Source organism: Pogona vitticeps, chromosome 2 (assembly GCF_051106095.1).
Source record: "Pogona vitticeps strain Pit_001003342236 chromosome 2, PviZW2.1, whole genome shotgun sequence".
In the NCBI taxonomy this organism is placed as follows: Eukaryota; Metazoa; Chordata; class Lepidosauria; order Squamata; family Agamidae; genus Pogona; species Pogona vitticeps.
This window is the reverse complement of record NC_135784.1, coordinates 159,676,646-159,688,771: the sequence shown is the minus strand read 5'-3', so window position 1 is coordinate 159,688,771 and position 12,126 is coordinate 159,676,646. Positions and strand designations below refer to the sequence as shown.

General features: G+C 42.5%; 1 protein-coding gene across 4 annotated transcripts in view; it reads right to left on the bottom strand.

Moving 5' to 3' along the window:
* Window positions 1–2,221: 2,221 nt before the first annotated feature.
* IKZF4 (IKAROS family zinc finger 4) overlaps window positions 2,222–12,126 on the bottom strand; it is a 102,284-nt gene continuing 92,379 nt past the window's right edge. For all 4 annotated transcript variants that reach the window (XM_020782749.3, XM_020782740.3, XM_072990985.2 and 1 more), the window contains one exon: window positions 2,222–8,564. In XM_020782749.3, the coding sequence (XP_020638408.1) occupies window positions 7,816–8,564 (749 nt within the window). In that variant the 3' untranslated portion in view covers window positions 2,222–7,815. The remainder of the gene's footprint in view (window positions 8,565–12,126) is intronic.

Sequence of the window (12,126 nt, the reverse complement as noted above, 5' to 3'; positions counted from 1 at the left end):
AATTTATACAGAATTTACTTTCTGGGCCTAAAATGTGGGAATTTTCTAGGGGAGAGTACACACACCACCCTAAATTGAAAGAACTTAAATATGAAGCTCCAATGAGTTTAATAAAACAGATTCATACTACTTTGAATTATTAGGCTGAACCATTAAATAAGCATATTTGGAAGCACAGGTGACAGTCATACACGTGTATCACATTACACCTCTCTCCACTTCTCCTCTGAGATCTTACGGGCATCCCTGTGATTTATTCAAGAGGTCTGGGGTAAAGATAGAAGCCATCTTGCTGCAGTAGCTTCTACTTAGGTAAATTAAAATAGTTTTAAAATGTGAGTACAAGTTATTAATTAGGTTCTTTTCCCCCCACACCAACTGTTTCTGCCCAATCAGTACATTTTTACAGGTGCTTCATTCAGTATTAGGCAGTGTCATGCCATCTAACAATTCAGGAGTAGCAATCTACCCAGTTCTTCCCAAGGGTCCTCCTGAGCGACGACATCATGGAATAGCAGAGTGGCGCTGCACAGGACCTAAGTTGGGTGGGACATCAGATGGTAAAGGGGGGGGAAAGGTGCATGTGGTTTCTCTGGTCAAAGCTGATGCTATTAAGTGCAGTGTGTCTACATACAGATGCCTAAGGGTAGGGGCAACAGAGGAAATCTGAGTGGTGACGTCCTCAAGAAGTGGATGGTACCAGAGCTGTATATAATGACATCTACATAGTTGGTAGAAGATGATAACTGAGCATGCTGAGAGACTTAGCTACCATTTAAGAAGTATATTTTTTTAAACAGATGTCAGGGAAAGCGTGAGAAAATTTATAGACTGCTAAAATCTCAGCCGCCTGCAAGCAGTAACAGTCTGAACTGATCATGTAGGGATAACATGTAGCCCTTCATCTGTTGCTTGGCTGCAACAGTCCAGACAACATAGACAGAATTGCTAAAATGCTGTTAATTTTTTTTAAAAAAATCTTTATTTTAGATGTGTGTTGGAGACCAAGCTTAACTCTTTCAGGATTTAGAAACAGGTGATAAAGTAAGGGTGCTTTAAGGTTAATAGCTGTTTTCCAAGAGTATTTTCCTCTTCAGCTCTTTCCAGATAAAACAGCTTTTCCTTCTTCATTTGTTTTTCTTTAAGAAATTGCCATATGGACTAAAAATAAGTAGGGTGCCTTTTCCTGCTCATCTCTCATGTTGGAATTGGTGGCTTTACTTTCATCCCTCCACAAGCATAGTGTACACATTAGGCTCCACCATAAGCAGCTAGGACAAGAGGAGGGTGCCTGCATGTCAGACTGTAGGTAAGGACTCACTTCTTACCCTTTAACCTGAGTTGTTTTCTCTTCCTGCATGTGATAGTTCTTTCCACTTTAGTAAGGTTATTTCCCAGTGCTTCTCAAACTCTGGCCTTCCAGATGTTTTTTCTTCAGTTCTCTTCTGAGAGCTATAGATCACACCATCAAAAGTTAGGAATTCTGGAAATTCAAGTTCAGCTCACCAGGAGGGACCATATAGTGAACAGCACTGGACTAGGAAATAAAATTTAGAATGCAAGAATCCTAAAACAAACCCTATTCCAGTACTCAATATTTAATAGGCTTAATTCCATTTTTCCCCTGTTTGCACTTAGAGAAGTAGAAACTGGCCACCAGACTCCTCCAGGCAAGCATTCAGCCTGTGCCTGTTACTACAACACTTGGTAGTTCTGCACTCACCGTCAGACAGCCTTCCCACCTGTGATACTTCTTGGTGGGTAGAAACATGGGACTCTTCATCTGGGCATGGAGAGGTTAGCTGCTCAGCTTGAATTGCTTGCTCTAACTGAAGCTAAAATAGTAAGACACTGTGGGATGTCAGCAGTATGCTCTTAACATCCAGTCCTGGTCTGCCAAATACTTATTTTGTATCTGTGCAGTTACATACTACCGGCCCGGTCTTAGATCTGTACAGTATGTGCTTTGGTACAATGCTTCTTTTTTTGAAGCCGAGGGGTTGTCATCTCCAAAGGGCCACTCTGTCACTTTTTTCCTCAACAGCCGAACCACATTCATATTTCCATACAAGTGTGTGGCCACGTGATCTCTGTTTCTAAGTGAATGAGAGATTCCGTGCAATGGCATCCCCATGGCTCTGTATCAATGCTGATCTAAGAATGAGAAGTCGGTGCAAAAGTTACACAGTAATGTACCTAAGCAGAGCCACATACCAGACTGTTAAATTACTCATGTTTATTTTATAACAGACCTTCAGCCAGTACAGTACAAAACTTAACAGTAGTATAATCTCCATTACACAAATATGTACTTACAATATATTACAGATACAAAAAAGCTTTTGCAGTAAGAGGTTTTTATCTTTTATTTAAAAGCAAGTTTAATCCCACCAAAAAAAGAGAGGGAGAAAAGAGCGTGACACCAGCAAACCCAATAACAATATACAAATGAAAGCTTGTTAGAAAGAGAAGAATATTGTAGCGGGTTGGGGATATTGCACATCTTTTTGTTCTTCATACATCTGGTTAAAAAATATATATATTTACACAAGTTAAAGAGACCTGGAGTTTTACAAAATTCCTACTTTTGTTTTTTAGGCTCTTCATACAGGTAAAAGCAAAAATAAGAGGAATACTGGTTTTCCCCCCACAGAAACTTCAGACTTTGATTCTAAAAACAACCCTTTTTCATTTCACAAAAGGGGAAGGCAGGAGGTAAGATGTGAAGTCCAAAACAGGATTCTTGTTCCCTGATTCCCATCAAAGAAGCAGGGCTAAGAGAGATTCGTACCATTCCACAGTGCAGTAAACACAGTTCAATAATGATGTTTGGGATATCTTTATTTAGCTCTAAAACTATCCAATATTTTCCACCAAAAAACAAATAAAAACCAAAGTATTTCTGCAAAGAGCAGTTTGATTCCCATTCAAAACAGGAAGCAGGAAAATCTGAATGTGGGCTTTCTAAGGAGGCACAAAGGGACAGCTTAAAAGAAAAAAAAACTCCCCACTAAAAATGACACATCGGGTGCTTTAATTTATCAGCATGGCTATTAACTTAAGCCAAACACCCAAAGGCCATCTTTGGCTTTCAAGAAGCCAGTATCTAGCCATGAAAGCTGATTTTCCTATTAAATATGTGTGTATATGTTAAGATTCATACTTCTATCAGGATTTTTGAAAGAATGAAATGAAACAAAGACAACCTAACGTGTACTTCCTTTCCAATGTTATATATGTCAGGAAAATTACATATGCCTGAACTTCTTGACAAATATACTAAGATGCAAATCACATCTTAACAGAAATTTTAGTCTCTGCACTGGAAAAATGGGGCATCTTCCCAGAATTGTGCCTGGAAAGAACTCTGTGTGTAATGCTGAAAAAAAATCAGGGCATTAAGAATCACTTTCCAGAATTCAGAAGTAAACATAAGATTATCTTGTCAAAACTGAAGTCCATGTTCTTGCTGTCACTCTCTTACACACAAGCTCAATACAGTATTTCTTTTATCTAGTCCCTGTCTTCCTCTATAGAGCTGGTTTGCTAAATGGAAGTAAAGCTTCATGTTGCTTTCTGCTTAAACAGTTGGCTACACCATTTGAATTATTTTTTGCTAGACCTGACAAGGACCTAAACATCTTTCCTATGCAAGACTGGACAATACGGGGCTTTGGAGGACTTGGAACTACTACTTTTTGTTTTGCTTTGGTATTATGGAGAAAATAAAATGACTACTAATTAAATACAGTACATGGGTTTTACCCATGAAGGAGAGCCTTAAAAGGTACAGTATAATCTTGCCTGTGTGCTACAACCAGGGGCCCAAAAGCCTCATGTACCTTTAGGAAAGTGCTGTTTATCAGCTCCTGCAGCGGTATAAATTCTACCAACAAAACAAGTGACAACATCATACTCTGTCAAGGCCTAGATCCTGAAAAAAACATGCACACAGTTGAGTGAAGGTACTGCTTTCCTCATTTACTAGAATAAATATAGGCTGCCTACTGTAGATCTCATTTATTGTAGTAAATACTGTACAGGCTGCCTAGATCTGAGATTGAATTCCACAGTAAAACTAGATGCTCACGATAAATGTTCTAAATCCTTCTTTCAATGCACTCATAGAAAAATATTATGTTGTCCAAAAAATCATTTAATTTTCCAAGGGAAATTTCTATAATCAAGATTTGAGGAGACTCTAAAATCCTGGTCCATTAAGGCTGTCCCTGGAAAAAACTATGTTGATAACTCATTCTGCATTCACTCGTTTACTTATGTACACTTACAGAAGGGGAAAAACCTCTCATTAAGCAAGCAGCAAATGTTTTAATTTGGAAATCAATCTTGAGAGTTATATTACACACTATAAATGTGCATGAATTTTCCACTATCTTTTTCAAGTCTTCAGAGAAAATTTCCCAAGAACCCAACTTTAGAAATAAACTACAAGCAGCTTTTGTGGTACACTCTCTCAGATTTCTGAGGTTAAAAACAGAACACATTAAGCTCATTTGTTCAGCATAGTTATTATCAAGCTACTTGCGTTAATCTGACCTAAACCTTTCATGTTTGGACAGTCAGGAGTGGAGAAATCCTAAACTTTAGAGCAGTATGAAATTAAAATGTTCAAAAATAGGAAGTCTAAGAGTTAGTTCACTCAACTTTTTTTCAGTCACAGGCAAGTCCTAACAACTACTTTCAGGCCAGAACTGTTACCTGTAGAGACAACAGGGAGCAGACTAATTCACAAAACATGCTTAAATGAGTATCCAAATCTTGGGAGTTATTGTAAGGAAACCTGTTATCATGTGAATGGCGTCTTCAGATTAACAATCACAAAAAGTGCTAAATACTTTAAATGTATATCAACAGGAGATATGAGTACTTTTTAAAAAAAGCAAAATCCTTTACCATAGGGCTGATGGAATTTCGGGAAGTCAGATGTACAATCCCCTAGGGGATGGGAAATCCAAGTCCAAGGACCATTAGACTTTTAAGTCATTTTAGCAATTTGGCAAAGTTTCCCAACATGATTCCTTTGTATTGCACAATGGTAACCAGAATGACAAGAGTGGCAAGAGACCCATCGGCTGAAATTACAATGTATACCACTAGGACCAGTGGAAAAATGCTTTCAGAGCCAGTAACATCTCATTCATATACTGAACCTTAAGTGAGAGAACAGAAGAGGAAACATGGTTTTGTACCAGAAGAATTAAGAGCTTTTAAGAAGTGTTGGCAGGATAGTGGAGTGCTACTATTTAAAGAAATATTTACCCCACCGCACCTCTCTGAATTACTTCCCCAAGATACCCCACCTGACCGGGCCTTTCCAGTTCAGCAAGTCTGCTTGGCCTTTAAAAAAAAAAGGAAGGAAGCTGAGAAAATTCAATATTTCACATCTCAAAAAGCAGTAAAGAGGGGAGAGGGTAACAAACAAAATGCTGCAACTTGAGGTTTTTTTTAGTAGAAAAAGATCAGCCTTTGGTTTATCCCACAAGGAAGCAGTTTGCTGGGCTGCTGTTGAGGAAGTTATTTTTATGCATGATGGGCATTTACTTAAAAGCATGGGTCGTCTCCTGCTCATTGCATCCTTTGCCCAGCTAATTGTAGAGGCAGTTTCAGCCTTGCACCCATTGCCTTTCTATTCAGAAAGGAGGTTCTAGCAGGTGGAGAGGCTGAGATGAAGGACCACGTCTTGGGCAAAGGGAAATTACTAAGTTACCCTGCCTGGGCTCATAAGCTTTCTATAGTGAGGTGACTGTACTCCTAAAAGCAAGTGTCAAGAGGCCTCCTACTTTGGCAGGAATGGCTGCCTGACACTGACAAGAGGAGTTACAACCTTCTCCCACAGATAACAGCCTCCCCTAAGCCAAGCTACAAAACGGAGGTTTCAGCCCTTCATAGCGATCGAAGCTTTAAGACACTACATACAGTTCACACAGCAAGGACTTTCTGCAGGACCCTCATTACAGAAAACCATATGGCTCTCTCTGGCACCACTAGCCACGTACCTATCAAGAAACGGAGGGAATCTGGTCACTGTGTAGCTAGCTACCCTGGGCAAAGGGGGTTTGCTGGCAGTTGTTCTAACAATTTTCATTTGATTCCATGGCAGCCAGTCAGCCTAAAAGCAATGCATGCCTCTCTGACCTAAGGCAGAGCTCTCTTCCAAGGAGAGACAAGTTGGCCTGGCAATACTTATGTCTCCTTCCTTTTGGATGAGCTGTGTGTGCTTTTCCACAGATATGCAACCTTCCAGTACATGGCAGCTGCCTGATCTTGCTGATGGGTCCAAAAAGTGCATGCTTCCTCTGAGCACAGATCTATAAGGCTAATGACTGATCTGTGCAAATCAAGGCAGCCACCCACTCCTGGGGAAGCTAAATACTCAAACCCCAAGTTGCTCAGTGGTAAACTGATTCCTGGGAAACAGACTGGAGAGGCAGACGTTAGGCACTGGAACAAAAAGAGAAAATGGCAGGGCTTGAACCCCTTGCCTCTAGGAGTTTCAAGAGAAGTTGCTAAGCTAACTCCACGTAGGTGCTCAGTAACATCTTTTCTGCCTCCTACAGAGAATCCCATGACAATGTCCCCTATGAACCTATTCTAGCCACTAGGGTCATAATTATCGATTCACCCTAATGGAAGGTGTATGCTCTTGAAGAGAGAAGTCGGTGGCCTATGCCAACCTACGGGTTGAGGGTTTATACCTTCTAAAGCCTCCAGCCACGATGGCTCTTTAACAGCTAACAGAAGGAAGCTCAGAGAAGTGAGCTCAGGCAACCCTTCCAGAGAAACGATCAGGCCAACCAACAAGGACGTCAAACATGCCCTTGCAAGAGAACATCCTGGATTTTTAGCTCCTGGGAAGTGGAACATACCCTTAAGCACACAATGCTAAGGTTCCTTCATTGCATTGCTTCTTGGAAACCGTGTTCGCTTTCCTTATGCTAATTCTCAGTTGAGTCTATCAAAGGCAGCACAGTGGAAAACTTCATGTACAAAGTGCTCACCACCTTCCTTCAAACAGATGGCGCTGCAATCCCTTCATCTTTGCCACCTTCTGGGCTCCCAGAAAATAGCATATGTCAGTTCAAAAGCCATGGTAAGCAGAAGCACAGAGGTATTGAGTTCTGAGGGACCACAGAATTCCTAAGAGGACACCATTCTATGCTCCATTTCACAGATACCCATAAAAGAGGGCATATGCAGGTCATCCTGACATCTCCATCTCAGTTTGTAACACGAGTCGTGGCTTTCCTAGCCCCCTGAACGGGGGAAGTTCTATAATATTTTAGCACCTGATCTGAGGTTCTTAATATCTAACATGGTGAACTGACAGAGATACTTGAACTGAAACCAAAAGAAGCCCAAAGAAACTTTCAATGGAGAGGAGGAAAAGATTTAACTTCAAAAGACGTAAGTACCAGTGGCTTATCTGTTCCTCAATGGAGAATGTCCCTGGCAAAATGACTGAGAACAGAAGGCTTACCAAAATAATAATTTAAAAAAAAAATGAGAGAGAAGGAAAGATCAATAAATAACTACAAGTAGGAGAGGAAAGCAAAGACGAATTTGATAACCAACAACATTTAAATAACATAGCACAGAAAAAGGCAAAAATGTTATGAGCTCCTCCCCGTCTCAAGTGTGTTAGATTTTGTTTTTAAGTTAGGTTTTTTTAAAATATTTCTCTCTTTTTTTTTTAGCCAAAGTCAGTGCAAAGGAGTACAAAAGAAATGAACAGTTTCATGCCCAACGAGAATGGAGCACTAGAGACAGGGAGGGGTGAGGGGACATAGTTGAGGATTAGCCGATTTTATGCTCCCCTCGCACTATGTGGGAAGAGAACTCGTACCGGTCTTGGCTGTGATAGCCACAGATGTTGCATTCAAAAGGGTCTCTGAAGCCATGACAGCCCATATGGATGGTGAACATAACATGGTCCAGGAATAAGATCCGGCAGTGCTCGCATTTGAAGGCTTTTACCTGTTCCCCTTCGTCATTCACCACACGTAGGGCTTCTTTGGCTGAGCTGGGAGTTGACCGAGTAGTGGTAGGGATGATGCCCTCTTGCAGTTTCGGGTCCTCTTTGGCGTAGGCCGGACTCTGCCGGCTGCTGGTGCAGTTCCCAATGCTGGGCAGCAGCGGCTGCTGGGAGCCTCTCTCCTCATGGATGCTCTCAGTGTCTGTGGAATCCTGGCAACCGTTGCTAGGCGATACCATGCTCGGCTCCCGCGATGCCCGATACACAATCTGCGTCCCGTCAGGAAGATCTTCATGGCCTTCAGCAGCTTCCCGGCTTCCTGCGATTTCTAGCCTGCCTGGGAGGGGCTGGATTTGAGTGTAGACGCTGCTGATGACAGGCGTGATCTCAGAGATGCAGTTTGTGGGTGGGAGCCTGAGGGGGCGCAAGTGTTCTGCCCCTACAAAGGACAGGGAGCTGCCAAAGCTAGTGTCTATGGGATGATGTGCAGCCACCATCTCCACGTCCTTCTCAAAGCCAGAGTTGACATCAAATGCCATGTCGGAGAGGCCAAAGCGCATCTGCTTCTCTCCTAAAGCAGTAGATCAAGGTATCAAAATACAAATATTTCCTTTAGCAGTCAGCTAATGAACTTACTAAGAGTGCAAAACAAAATGTACATGAGAGTGTGGTGTTTGGAAAAGAACTCTACAAAGATTATGCAGGAAGCAGTGATAATCAGCAGGACTCAGTTCTGAGTACTATACTGGATGCAAAAATGCTTGCTGAAGAGGGGAAAAGTTTACTTAACATAAAGTCATGTTATAGAAACTATTTATAGTGGTGCCTCGCTTGACGAGGTTAATCCATTTCAGCAAAATTGCTGTAGAACGAAATCGTCGTCAAGCGAAAGTAAAAATCTCATTGAAATGCACTGAAAACCGGTTCAATGTGTTCCAATGGGTGAAATACCTCAGCGTCCAGCGAAGATTCTCCATAGGGCGGCCATTTTCCGGTGCCTGTAATGCGAGGGATCTGTCCTAAAACACAGCAGGGAGCCATTTTGCACAGTGGGCGGCCATTTTGAAGACCTGAGATCAGCTGTAAAGATCGTCGTTAAGCGAAAAATCGGTTCCCGAAGCACTGAACTGATCATTGTAAAGCGGTTTTTCCCTATTAAAACATTGTTTTGCGATCACAAAAGTGATCGCAAAAACTTCATTGTAAAGCAATTTCCTCATCTAACGAGGTGATCGTCAAGCGGGGCACCACTGTATAAGAATATTGAAACTTTGGATAGTAATTAGAGCAGATCCAATTGAACACAAGCTAGAGCTCATTGGAAAGCCTGCTCCCGTGGCACCACTGCATCTGCATAGAGCCCTCCAGTCGAGCCATTTTAGGTGGCCAAGGACCTGTTGCACAGATGGCCACAAGAGAAGGACAATGACCCAATTGATGGCCTGCTGTGAAGAGTGTGCATGGCACTCAGGATCCATTCTTAGATGCTGTAGTTCAGTGATCCTCAACCTTGGGCCTCCAGATGTTCTTGGACTACATCTCCCAGAAGCCTTCACCACCACCTCTGCTGGCTAGGATTTCTGTGAGTTGAAGTCCAAGAACATCTGGAGGCCCAAGATTGGGGACCACTGCTGTAGTTGACACAGCTCCTGTTGATGTCACTTTGGCCCCTGCTTCTCTTGTTATAATGGATACATTTCAGTTGGTGCAGTCAGAGGATGTGGACAGGCTCTTTGGAGAAGGGAAAACCACCATATGTGTGCTGGACCCTTGCCCTTCCTGGCTTATAAAAGCAGCCAAATTGGGACTGGCTGAGTGGGTTAATGGAGTGGTGAATATCTCCTTGCAACAAGGCAGGGTGCCAGCATATCTAAAGGAGGCGGCAGTAAGAACTTTGTTTAAAAAAGCTCTGCTTGAATGCAACTCTATTGGATGATTATTGGCCAGTATCCAATATTCCATTTTCAGGCAAGGTTTTGGAATGTGTGGTCGCATCCCAGCTCCAGAAGTTCCTGAATGATGCAGATTATCTAGGCCTGGTTATGAAATAGAGATGGCTTTGGTCATCTTGGTGGATGACCTACACCTGGAACTGGACAAGTGGAGACAGTCCCTGTTGTTTCTGATGGACCTCTCAGCAGCTTTTGATACCATCAACCATGATATCCTTCTGGGACACTTTATTGGGATGGGTCTTGGAGGTGGTGTCTTACAGTGGTTTCATTCCTTTCTGGACTCAGAGGGTAGCGTTGGAGGAATCCTGTTTGACACCATAGCTACTGGTCAAACGGGGCTCAGTCCTGTTTCCCATTCAGTATCTACATGAGGTTGTCTGGAGTTTTAGGATTCAGTGCCATCAGTATGCTGATGACAAACAACTTTATCTGTCCTTCCCATCTCATTCCAAGGAAGACGTTCTGCACCTAGACCAGTGCCTGTTGTCAGTAATGGACTGGAGGGCTAGCAAATTGAAACTTTATCCAGATGAGACAGAGGTGCCCCTGGTCAGTCATGAGGCAAATCAGGGACAGGGATCCAGACTGTATTGGGTGGGGTTACACTCCTCCTGAAAAGTCAGATTCACAGCTTGGGTGTGCTCCTGGACTCAACCCTGAGCTTGGATGCACACGTTTCAGTGTTGGCCAGAAATGTCTTTGCACCGTTAAAGCTGGTACACCCAGCTGTGCCATTGCTTGAGAAGTCTGATGTGGCCACAGTTATGCATGCCTTAGTTGCTTAGTGTGTGCATTACTGCAACACACTCAACATGAGGCTGTCTTTGAAGAGTGTTCAGAAACTTCACCTTGTTCAAAATACGGCAGCTAGACTCTGACTGGTGCTGGTTACAGGGGATATATAACTCCCACACTACAATAGCCTCATTGCCTGCCAGTCAGTTTCCAGGGTCAATTCAACCTTAGAACACCTGCTGGCTATTCCCTATAAAGCCCTATACAGCTTAGCTTGGGTTCAGGCTATTTGAAGGATCATATCACCCCGTATGAGCCCACTGGGGTTTAAAGATATTCTGGGAAGGCCCTTCTTTTGGTTCCACCACCTCAAGTTCATTTGGGGGGGGGGGCACACAAGAGAAAGCCTTTTTAGTGGCTGCTCCCAGGCATTGGGACACACTGCCCTGAGAAACCAGACTGGTCCCCTCCCTCTGGTCCTTCTGTCATCAGACAAAGCCTTTCTTTTAAAGACACACTTTTAAGGAATAAATGGGAGTTTAGCAAATGCTCAATTTTTGAACTTCAGATATTTTAAAATATTTTCCACATTGTTTTTAATCAGAACCAATGTTTATAGTCATGGCCAAAAATATTGGCACCCTTAACTTAATATTTGGTAGCACCCCTTTTGGAAAAAATAACTGAAATCAGTCGCTTCTTGTAACCATGAATGAGTTTCTTACACCTTTCTACTGGAATTCTGGACCACTCTTCTTTTGCAAAACTGCTCCAGGGCCTTCAGATTTGAAGGATACCTTCTCCCAACTGCTGTTTTGAGATCTCTCCACAGGTTTTATATGGGATTCAGATCTGGACTCACTGCTGACCATTTCAGAACTCTCCAGTGCTTTGTTTGTAACCATTTCTGAGTGCTTTGTGAAGTGTGTTTTGAGTCATTGTTCTGCTGGAAGACCCATGACCTCTGGTGGAGATGAAACTTTCTGACACTGTGCCCCAAAATTCTTTGGTAATCATCAGATTTCACGATACCATTCACACAGTCAAGGCATCCAGTGCCAGAAGCAGCAAAGCAACCCCCAAACATCTTTGAACCTCCACCATGTTTGACTGAAGGGACTGTGTTCTTTTCCTTGAATGCCTCATTTCTTTTTCTGTAAACAGTGCCATGATATCCTTTACAAAAAACTCTACTTTTGTCTCATCCGTCCACAGTATGTTCTCCCAGAAGGATTGTGGTTTTGTTACATAAGTTTTGGCATACTCCAGTCCTGCTTTTTTATGTCTTTGTGTCACCAGTGGTGTCCTCCTAGGCCTCCTTCCATAGCGTCCCTTTTCATTCAGATGGTGATGGATAGTGCGAGCTGACACTCTTGTACCCTTTGTTTGCAGATCAGCTTGAATTTGTTGGGAAGTTCATCTGATTCTGTATCCACCATTCGA